Source organism: Prionailurus bengalensis, chromosome C1 (genome assembly GCF_016509475.1).
Source record: "Prionailurus bengalensis isolate Pbe53 chromosome C1, Fcat_Pben_1.1_paternal_pri, whole genome shotgun sequence".
Lineage (NCBI taxonomy): Eukaryota > Metazoa > Chordata > Mammalia > Carnivora > Felidae > Prionailurus > Prionailurus bengalensis.
In genome coordinates, this window is record NC_057345.1 from 175,610,128 (window position 1) to 175,622,205 (window position 12,078).

The 12,078-nt window shown below is 33.9% G+C and overlaps 1 protein-coding gene across 3 annotated transcripts in view; it reads right to left on the reverse strand.

Annotated features, from left to right (window-relative positions):
* Positions 1-224: 224 nt before the first annotated feature.
* TFPI (tissue factor pathway inhibitor) overlaps positions 225-12,078 on the reverse strand; it is a 106,538-nt gene continuing 94,684 nt past the window's right edge. For 2 of the 3 annotated variants that reach the window (XM_043577251.1, XM_043577250.1), the window contains 2 exons: positions 3,589-3,768; positions 225-2,891 (listed from right to left, as the gene is read on the reverse strand). In XM_043577251.1, the coding sequence (XP_043433186.1) occupies positions 2,785-2,891; positions 3,589-3,768 (287 nt within the window). In that variant the 3' untranslated portion in view covers positions 225-2,784. Of the gene's footprint in view, positions 2,892-3,588; positions 3,769-7,443; positions 7,469-12,078 lie in introns of all 3 variants that reach the window. The other variant, XR_006296884.1, reaches the window with a different exon arrangement.

Consider the following 12,078-nt stretch of genomic DNA (forward strand, 5'->3'; position numbering starts at 1 on the left):
GGCTCAGTTGGTTAACGGTCCGATTTCATCTCAGGTCATGATCCCCTGTTGGGCCCTGTGCTGACAGCTCAGAGCCTGGAGCCTGCTTCAAAATTGTTTCCCTCTCTCTGCCCCTCTCCCACTTGTGTTCTGTCTCTGTCTCTCCCCAAAATAAATACACATTAAAAAAATTTTAAAACAAGAAAGAAAAAAAACCTTCATGAACATAACAGCTATGCTTCATTATTCAGAATATTTTATTTATTATAATGTAAACACTAAAATCATTTGGGCAGTTTTCAGCATGATTCATTAATTTTGAACAGAGAGAAAACTAAGTAGGTAAATACATATAAATGCTGTATAAAGTAATTCTATATAAAATTCACAGTTAGATGTATTTAATTATGTAACACAAAGTAAGACAATACAACCAGAGAGCTTCTTATTTAAAACACAGTAAAAATAATATTCTCATGCATTAAAAATTAGAAATCATCTGAGTGTGAGTATTTCTTGGTTAAGTAATGAACCCGTGAATGATTGTTGGAGAAAACCGTCAACTCACTAATGTGCTACTTCTATGTCCTTGGTGGCAGATAGGTTAACTTAGGAGACCATATTGTTTATTTAAAGGTATTACTCTCCATGTATAATGATACAAAGCATATTTCACAGGGATTTTGATTTCCAAGTCTCAAATTCCACAGCAAAGATCCAGTCTAAGGCAGTTACTTATGTATATATTATGTATATATATTATATTTGAAATCAAGATATAAAATTTTTAAGTGAAAAAAATTGACTATTTTATAATGATATAATTTTTATGCTTTAGGATGAAAGTAATTTGTAATTGTATCTTAGGACTTCATATTCAGCCACAAAACAGAGTAATTTTATAGCTCACATCAGCTGAACCCTGACTTCACATGGATAGTCTGGAAAAGATAATATTTTTAAGTAGGAAATCAGCATGAATAAGCTGACTAAATAAAGAGTATTTAGTGAACAGTATATACCCTTTTAATTAAATTGAAATAGTCATGAAAGAGGGCAGTAGTGTAATATATATAGAACAAAATAAAATTGTGGGGGATGGGGTGGGGTTAAGTACCAACTAGTGAGTCCTTGATGGATTTTGAGTGGTGGAGAAATATGCTCTAAGGAATTAATTCTTAGGAATTAAATCAATACTGATGTGAAGAATGCAGTAGGGGCAAAAACCCTGGAGTTGGATGAACTTTATGAAAAAGGAAGCACTAGTGTTTAGAGACTGATCAGATACGTACATGAGAAAAAAGAAGTCAAAACTGGGGTCAAACTTTCAAGTCAGAGGAACAGAGAATTATAATACTATTGCTAGAGAGAAATCATAAAGCTAAACTAAGTGGATGAAGTGATTAGTTGTTTCTAGATGACAAGTTCAAATTTAAATGCAAAGTTTGAGGTGAATATTATAGGAACTGAAATGTCTAGGAGGCTGTTGAGATGCCAGACTGCACATAGATCAGCAGAAAAGGATCTGGATAAAGTGAATTAACTCCACGGAGAGATTATTTAAAACCCTGAGAGTGAATAGTACATAGATTTTCTAGTGGAATCTTCCTTGCTGATAGACTTTTCAGTAGTAGACCTTCCTTTTCTACATAAATAATATGACTTTTTCTTCCCCCTGAAGCTTACTTCCCCCATGACTTACTTATTGGTTGCATTGCATGAAAAGCTTAATGATAAATGAATAAGTTTCAGTGGGATTCAATATTCTTGCTATTTGGGGTAAGAGAAAATTTTGTTAAACAATAAAATTAGGAAGTATATAAACAATTCACTTTTGATTGCCATTAAAAACTTCCCTTTCCACCAAGTTTCTTCTTACCATGATCTGTACTTAACATACCACTATTCAACCATTTTTACTAATATAGTGAGTCATAAGCACACATACATACACAAAATAGTTAAATCAATCAAAATCAGGCAGGCACATGATAGAGTTGACTCTCTTTGTTCAGTTAATGGTATGGCTCAAGATTGAGGTACTTGTTTATAAGAAAGGAGAAAAAGTATGTCTATGGAGGGAAGCACATAATAGAATTGTATTATTACCAGCTTTCGCACAGTTGAGTGATCCTTATAGAAGCAAATGCTTGTCACCATGTTTGATGTGAAATCCAAAAAGTGCTTGATCCTTAATATCTGCATTTATCAATTTGGGCATAGACTATAAAGATCATCATACACATGATCAAAACAAATAAATGACAACATATTCTCAAACAGATAATCACCAAATGGAAAAATGGACTGTCTTGATGTGGCCAGTAAATGATAGCTTGTAGTTAATGAAAAATATAAAGGAATTGAGAGAATAGGTAAATTCACAGTAGTCAGTTAATAAATCATTGTCCTTGAGTAAGCAATTTGACTAGATTAAGAAATGAATTCTGATAAAAATGTATTAATAGCAGTTAACTTGTACATAGAAAATTGATGGAAATATTCATTAAAAGGATTTCAGGAAAAAAAATTACAGTGAAAAGTTTCATCCAAAATATTTAGAACTAATGTAACAATGTAAGATTTATTTATTTATTTATTTTGTTTATTTATTTATTTAGAGAAAAAGAGAGTATGTGAGTGGGGGAGGGCAGAGGAAATCCCAAGCAGGCTCCATGCTGTCAGCACAGAACCTGACCCACAGAGCGCAAGGTGGGGCTCAATCTCCCCAACCATGAAATCATGACCTAGCCAAGAGCAAGAATCAGACGCTTAACAGACTGAGCCACTCAGGTGCCCCCAAATTTATATTTTTTTAACAAAAATTTTTTCGTATCCTATTTTCACTGTCTGCTTCTTTCTTTTTCTTTTAGTTTTAATTAATCCTCCTTTTGATGTTCTTTGGATGAAGCCTACAAAAGGAAGAGAAACAAATTTATTATGCATATTAAAGTAATATAATAAAACATTTTATCTAAAATTTTCTCAAATTATCCTTTAATATTTAAAACAAAAAACTGGCTTAAAAGCCTCTAATTTGTCTGTCTTTGTGTAGAACAACCTAATTCTAAGGAAGTCATTTTGCATATATAAGAATTAGCAAAAATGGATAAGAACGTTATTGATTTTTATTCATCTTCAGTTAGAAATTCATGCTTGTTTTATTAAAGTGAACATGTGGCTGTATATGGTTGGTGGAATTATATGTGATTTTTATTTATATATTGATATTCAGTAAACATGCATCATTTTTATATTCAGAAGAAAATTAGTAACCACATTAAAATGTGCATTATAAGATAGCTTACAAATATTTTGGTATAATCATTTAAAATGAAAGCTTAGTATATAAATATTAAAAGAATAAAATGTTTTGTTTAAAACTGATTATTTTTTGTGAAGACACATTAAGAGAAATTGTAGTTGAAATCTCCAGAACTATCATCTAGATGTAATAATTAAAAGGGGGGCATATATTAGCTTAATTATAATAATTTTTTATTATAAATAGAACTAATTTCATAATATTTTCTTGGATTAAAATTTGTTCACAATTTCATTAAAATTGTTATCCTAAGTACTACTGAAGGGGAAGAATGTTTTCTATACCTTTTTTACAAGTCCTAAGACATGCATTTTTAGAAGTAAAGTTATTTTCATTCCCTCCACATCCACTGTATTTAAATGGGCGGCATTTCCCAATAACTGAATTATAGTAGAATCGGCTCACATTGGCTTGACACAATCCTCTGTCTGCTGGGGTCAGACACCAGGAAGGACCGTAAAATTCTAAGAACATCAAGAAAACACGGTAAATCACATATGATAGTTAATCTGAGACTTTAATATTTATTGTTTATAGATCAGTCTTGTGGCATGTTTATATAAAACAGTAATCTGAATGAATAAAGGTAGTACTCTCTGAAATCCATGTATTTCAATTTGAGGAAAATGCTTTACTAATCGCCATGTGTACACTACAGTAAGATCTATCGCAAATAAATAAAAAAGTAGATATATTTGTTAAAGGGAAGTGCTATGGTGACTCTTTAAAATGAAAAAAAAACTAGTTGTCCTAATAAGAGAAACTACTATTCAAAAAATTAACTTACAAAAATTTATTAACCAAATTCATTTGAAAAAACAATCAATGTTTATATATCATTTTTGTTCATGAATGGTCAACTTTGGGGGGGGGTGCAAAATCCTTATTTGATGTAGCAAATCTTTATTTGCTGCATGATGCAAGAATTGAAGCTGAGGAAGAGTGTTTTCTTGACTAAGGTTCTAAATGATGTAACGTAATCACAATTTAAAGCACAGGAATTCAGGTATAGCAAATTCTAATTTCAAGCTTCAGAGAAGGAGCCCTGAAGAGATGGTTTGATTTAGTAAGAAAGTTTCCTTGGGAATGGAAAAATCAGTTCTAGATGAGTTAGATGTTTTTGCAAAGGAAGGGATATTGCTAAAGCAGGTAAGATAAAACACTTGGTTGAAGCCAGACAGACATGCTGATGTGTCAATGGGACTAACCACTTTAAAAACAGAAGAAAGAAAATGCAACTAGGGTAGTAAAAGGGTCACTCATTTTCTTCTTCTTCTTCTTCTTCTTCTTCTTCTTCTTCTTCTTCTAATGTTTATTTTTGAGAGAGAAAGTGTGAGTGGAGGAGGGGCAGAGAGACAGAGATGGGGACATAGGATCCAAAGCAGGTTCTGGGCTGATAGAAAACCTTATGTAGCTCCCACCACCGCACCCCCCCCCCCGCCCCAAACACAGTTGGCAAGATCATGACCTTAGCCCAAGTCAGACACTCAACCACCTGAACCACCTAGGAGCCCCATGGATCACTCATTTTCTTAAGGCAAAGCAGAGAAATAGTTTTAGTTCAATGGTAGCTTTTAGCTCTTTTAGGAATTCTTGTCAGTGAGGGGAAGCTGATACTCTTAACAGCAGATTTCAACTGCTTGATCTTAGTGAGCCAATACTGCAGGCAAGTTGGTAGATGGTGAGGAATCAATAAAAGAAAACTGTACTAGCTTTGCCAAATAGTGAGATGTGGCACAGAAAATAGAGAGGATATGCTAAATGTGCAAAATTGGCAGAAAATAGACTTTGAGGAATCCAGCCAATGAAGGCAAAGAGGTTGTGCAGAAAGCTGTAAGTGGTTTGATGGCAAGCAAACCCTAAATGAAAAGACTATAAAGGAAATAAAATGAAACAATTTGAAGGAAACATGAGATCTAATCTAAAGTAATGAACAGTAGTATAATCCTAATTAGACATGAAAAAAATAAGGATCTGGATTTACCTCCTGCCTTCTTGATAATTTAAATAAAGATTAGTGTCTTGATATAATGGCTTATTTAATAGAGAAATTCTGGAAAATAAATGGAATGGGATGACCATAGAAAGAATATATAAGACATTTTAGAAAGATGATGATTCTGTCAAAATTCAAGAACTGTAATCACATAAAGAATACTGTCTTTGACTTTAAGTCTTTGCCTAGGTCTACAAATACTGATTTTAAAAGAATATCTTAGATCTATAAAACTAAAACAAAGTCATGTAGTCTAAATTCTTTTTTATGTATTCCTATTTGGGGGCTATAGTATAGCGCATGATTATTGCCATCATAGATATAAATTAAGATGTTATTTGGTGAAAATATATGCTTAACTTCCAATGTTGAAGTCTCCTGCCTCCAATATTGGTTTCCGTGAGAGAAATTTTCTAACAGTATAGTAGAGATACACTGTAATTGAGCCCTACTATTGTGCAAACTTGCCCAATGTATATGCTCTGGATTCTCATTAACCCAGAGTCTGGAATATGAGGAGGTTACCAGTTGCTACCACTTCTGTCTCCACAAACTTTCAAGCTATCACCTGTATTCAGATACAAAAGAAATACTCCACAAGCAATCAGCCTGATTTGAGAAATAGAGAAAATGGCTATTTTTTTTTCTCAACAAGCACCCATAGATGCTTCATAGCTGGTGTGAGTGTGATGATAAGATTTATACATCAGTTTCACTTTAGCACTTTGTACACAAGATTTATTAGCCCACAGTAAGTTGAAGATAATATACATAGATGTACCTGTAAGTTGTACACTCCTTCTTTACAAATGTTAATTATTATGTCTTAATAGCAAGATTCTACCTAAAGTTCCTTATTCCAAGAGAGATAATTTTTTTCTTTTTTTTTTTAACATTTTATTTTTTATTCTCTATACCCAATGTGGGGCTCGAACTTAGAACCTGGAGATCGAGAGTTGTATGCTCTACCAACTGAGCCAGCCAGGCACCCCCAAGACAAAATTTTCTGAAAACATGAAGCAATTCCATCCCTCTTTTTCCTTAACCTGTAGTAAACCTGGCCCCACAAAATTAAGGCTACTTCAAAATAAGAGCAAAATAGACTAGTACATCTCAGGCTACAATCCCTAGACTAAAGGTAACAAAGGAGGAACCTCTGTTATCCTAGGCCAAGAGCCTAGAACACCAGGTGAAAGCTAGAACAATAACAAGCCTCTGCAGGGGGATCTGAAGCCATGGAGGATACAAGTTTGGTGGGGAGAGGTACCCTAGCTTTTGTCTTTCTTTGGGCACCAAGTCTTCCAACAATGTCTGCCATTCACCAAATCTACTCCAAAGCCAAGGGAAAGGGTTTCCTATAATATGGGACAGGGCAAGAAGAAGGCAGGGGTTTTATAGTTGACCAGCACAGATGCCATCAGAGAGTTTCACTACAAGTTAATTTGTCTCAAGCATCAGATTGCCTCTATCTGAAACTCTGACATCGGAACCAGAGTGTGTCTGGCTTGCTGCTCTCTGACCTCCTGGGAATTGGCATATGGACTTGAATTGTCCCTTTTATCAGACACTGGCTCCTGCTTAAAAAGCATCTATCCGTGACTGACCCAGTTACTGTTGTCCATCTATCTCAATTTGTTTGTCCTGACTTTAATTACTACCTACACAGATTATCAAATACAACTCACCTTCGACCCAGATAAATATCTCAGTTCCTAATTCTAAAAATGCAAGTATTTTGATAGGTTAAAATTTGAAATTAGTTACTAAGAATGTTGTATTATAAATAGTTAACTTTTAAAAGTTTTTAATACAATAATTATCAGATGGGGAGTCTTTGTAAGGCTATTACCTTCAGAACATGAATTCTACCTTCTATGTAAATGAATTCATTTCTCCTAAAATCATTTTAACTCTAAGAAGTTGAGAGTATCATTGGATTACTTTAGCACAGACAACAATATAATTAAAATATGAAATAGATGGTTTCTCAAGGACATTTTAGCTCCAAGATTTTTTGAGTCCTTGATTACCATCTGGCTCAATCTCCAAAAGTGAGGAAATTGAAATTTCTTGTACCTCATGAGGAGATAAACTTGACTGTTTTCAATTGACATATTTATTCTAGATAAACATAAGCACTCACCTACTCAAAATCCAGACTTTGATATCTACAATGAAAGAAAATATAAATGTTTTGAAGTAGTTGCATAATGTAATTGTTTTGATCCAGGTTATAATTATTCAGATATTTAAGCAAGAATAAAAGGACACTAACCTGACTTCTGTTCATTTTCCAAAGGGAATTTAATAACCAAATGCATTCTGTCTTGATCTTGCCATTAGCAACAAGTTGAATAGCTTCCATTTAGAGGGTCTATGATAGATTTCAGAATTCAGGATCCACTTCTATTCTGCCAGGAACTGCCATGATCTAGTATGGCTGCTAAACTGTAAGGTGGTACTCCAAAAATCAGTTTTATATTTAAAATGGCTTATGTAAATTTTCTCTGAAACTTAGACTGTAAACCTTAAATTTTATAGTCACTTTGGATATTTACTATGGTGTCTTTCTGCTCCCACTTTACATACCTAATATTTAGGCTTTTATTTTACCAACCAATTTAGGATTTATGAACCACCCCGTGACTTGCTGGGAAATTTTTTGTCTTCTGAGATTATTTTAAGGAATTGAATAATAAACCTTTTTCCTTTGAATGACATATTCTTTTTTTCCCATGATTTTCTAGTAGAGAAAACTATTTTAACTTTCTAATTATAGTTTATCATTGTAAAACACTGAATTAATACAGAAGTATAACAAATAGAAAACAAAAGTTCTCTATAATTTGACCCTTGTCCCATAACCACCCTCAGTGTTTTGGTGGATATCTTCCTGCAAATTGTTTGCATAGGTAAACATATACTGTATGAGCATATAGTACTGTGTATCTTTTTATGCTTGATAATATTTTGTGAATGTTTCCATATTCATATATATCATTTTTAATATGTACAGTATGTCATTTCTTTAATCGACAATAGTATACTTAGTCAATCCATTACTCATGTGTATATAGATGATTTTTTTTTCAATTCCAGATAATGGCTCATGAGCATCTATACACTGGTTCAGATATTTCTAGGGACATTTCTAAAATTAGAATTGTGTAAAAGCTATATTCAACTTATAATTGGGTAGATGCTGCTGAATTTTCTGCTGAAAGTTTATATAAATATATACTGACACAATGATGTTTTAAATTGCCTAAACAATTACTTAATGTGGACCTTACTGAAGTGTATGTATGTATGTATGTATGTATGTATTTTAATGTTTATTTATTTTGGGTAGAGAGAAAGAGACAGGATGCAAGCAGGGGAAGGGGAGAGAGCGACAGACACAGAATCTGAAGCAGGCTCCAGGCTCTGAGCTGTCAGCACAGAGCCCAGTGCAGGGTTCGAACTCACGAGACATGAGATCATGACCTGAGCCACAGTCAGATGCCCAACTGACTGAGCCCCTCCAGTGCATTTATTTATATTCACTTTTATTCTCTCCTCATACCCACAAAAGTAGCTGATTACTGTAGAGATGGTTTTCATAGGTAGGAAGCTTAGCTGTTCTCCAGGTTATAGCTCCACAATGCCGAGCTTCCTCTATGCTGTTAGGGATTCTCCAGAAGCTACTTTCAGTCTTGTATTTTATTTACTTCATGGTGTGGTAGGAATCAAAAATAGCAAAGAAATATTAGAAGGAAATATGCTAGAATGTTTGGCCACGATTGCCTCTGTGAAATGCAAATATGGTTGATTTTCCTTTTTCTTTTCTATTTTTTCAAGTTGTCTGCCATTATAATGTTCACATTACAAAATAAAATATATAATGTTAGAAATATTATTAGATAATAAAAATATTTTTAGATCCGAGAGTCCTGGGGCCATAAGGAAAAGGCTGGATATTGGAATCTGTGGTTAGAAATGGAGAGTAAACCTGCCATCTGTCAATTTGCTACTTATAGAGAGTAAATCTGTACTACAGGAAAAGTCCATTCACTGACAAGGGAGAATTGGTGTTAAATGGGCAGAAACTGACATTCTATATAGAAAAGAAAAGACAGCAGGGAATGGGAAAATGAGTACTGTGGAGTTTTCTTTTGATTTGGATTTTTGTTTTTGGGTTTTGGGGTTTTGGGTTTTTTGTTTGTTTGTTTTGTTTTTGGCCTATGTGTACAGTAATGTAGCTGAAAGTGAAATGTAAAAAGCATTTCAAATTGAAAGGTCATGGAGGAACAGACAGTAAGATACCTTGCCCTGATACGGAAGCCTCCACAGATTAAAAAAGAAGAAGAGAAGTTGTATAGCTATTTATTGGTTGGATTTCTTGGCCTAGGTATGGCCTAACCCAATAGAAAGAGTTTACAAAGTTATCATCATCCAGGGATTTTTCTAAATAAAACCACAAAGAAAGCAAGCCATGGTAAAATTACAAATTACGAAACTGTTCCGAGTATAATTTATCCTGAGATAATTATGTCTTATATTTAGAAAAGTTTTTCCTCATGAAATCTGCAAAATTGAACACCCTACAAGATTTTAGTGAAAGGTGAAAATTAATGCTCATTTAGTTTCTTGATTGGCATTTAAGGAAGAGTTTAATTTCAACAAGGGGAAGAGATACAGGGGAAATAGGTGAAGGAAAGCACAAAAGTCAGGATATTCCTGGTTTGTTTGGGGTACTTTGAAATCTCCAGGCTATCTGAAGAACAGAGTACATGGAGAGCATAGTGGGATGCAGGGCTGGAAGAGTAGATTTAGACCAAATTAAGAAGGTTTTTGACTACTTATAGACTTGGATTTTATGATATAGACATTAATGAACAGCCAAAAGTATCGAAGGATCAAAAAGACAGTTCTGCTCTTTCTTGATACATGAAGCAAGCTCAACCAGGTATATGTAGGCTAAATTCTACAGGAGACTTGCAATAAAGGAGAATATGAGATGACCCTAACTGAAGTAGGTACATTGGAGATAGATAAAATTAATTACCACATTGACTGTGGGCAGGAAGAGAGCTAGAGAGAAGATAATTCTAGTATTTCTAGACTGATTGACCTAGAAGATGGAATATTTTAAAATATAGTATGAAATATAGTTATAAGCTTTAGAATTTGTGTTTTATTTTTTAATATTTATTTATATTGAGAAAGAGAAAGAACACACAAGCAGGGGAGGGACAGAGAGAGGATGACAGAGATCCCAAGCAGGCTCCGCACTGTCAGTTCAGAGCCTGACACTGGGCTCCTTCCCACGAACCATGAGATCATGACCTGAGCTGAAACCTAGAGCAGGACACTTAACCAACTGAGCCACCCAGGTACCCCTATAATTTATAATTTTATCATGGCTTTCTTTCATTGTAGCTTTACTTAGAAAAATCCCTGAATAAAGAGAGAATTGTGAACTATGCCCATGCATTAGCCAGCATCTACACAAATAAATCCAAGATATTAGATAGAAGATAGAACCCAGGCTTTAAAAAGACAAAATTTTAATTGTGATACCCTGCAGTGGAAGTACAGTATTGTGACCCTGTCCTCCCATAACACTTGTGCAGCTCTGTGTCTTAGCATATAGTGCAGGCAGTGAAGTCATCTTTGTACCTATGCCTTTCCCCCATTTCAAAGGCAAGCCTATGAAGCACTAAAACCACCTTTCCTTTTTATTATCAAAAGACTTCCAGTTCCCGTGACAATTCCCATCATATAGGAGGTATTTGTTGAACTGAACCGACATTAAGTATAATGGCTCTGAACCTCAGGTCATAAGAGAAAGTTGGAAACACAGATTTGCAAGTCCTCTGATTAGAAATATGATCCAAAGACACTAACTATGTATTGGTGTTTTATAATTATGTTTGAATTTTAGAAGTGCTTTATTTTATTTCAGGTAATAGTATTAAGTATACTGAATGAAGATACTTCATATCAAGGTTACAGGCTTTAGTTATATTAAAAAACTATTACTAATAAAATATATACAAGTAATACCCCTGATTATTTTTTCCTGCTATAAACGTCCACCAACACCAGATAATCATCATCAAAAACTTCAAATACTAATACTTTTGACCCCTTATTGCATGTTAAACCTGGGGCTAAGAATTTTATATATGTCATCATAATGATCACAAAATTTTGTGAGATATGCTCTCTACATATAACAAATGAGGAAGCTGAGGCCAAGAGTTGTATAATTTTTTTTCCAAGGCCACAAAAAAGAGTTGGCAAATAGAATTAGAATTTAAATCCACATATTTTTGCCCCAAACCCAGTGCTCTTAACCACTATGATATGTTCTCTGAAAACTAACTAGAAGATAACAATAAGTAAAGATATTTTAATAGTTATTAGAAAAAGAAAGCTGTCACAACTTCCTTTTTATATCCAATTTCCAAATTCTCTCCTGTGAAGCTCAGGTTCATAATGTCTTCTATATTTCTTACCCCAAGTTACATGTGTAGAGTTGGAGTGTATCAAGTTTGAATAGGGAAAAGAGAGGTCATCAAATGAAGACAGTGGAAACAAATATTGAGAGTAACAGTGCTGAGCCAAGCAGTAATCAAAGACATCAAATATTTAAAGACAAGAATTATTGAATTTGCATATTCACCCTGGACTGATTCTAGAAATAACAGACCAGAGTTCCAGGCTTTTATGTATTCTGTGATCATATTTGCATTAACCAGTCAGCTATCCACTTAATAGCATTAAGATCTGA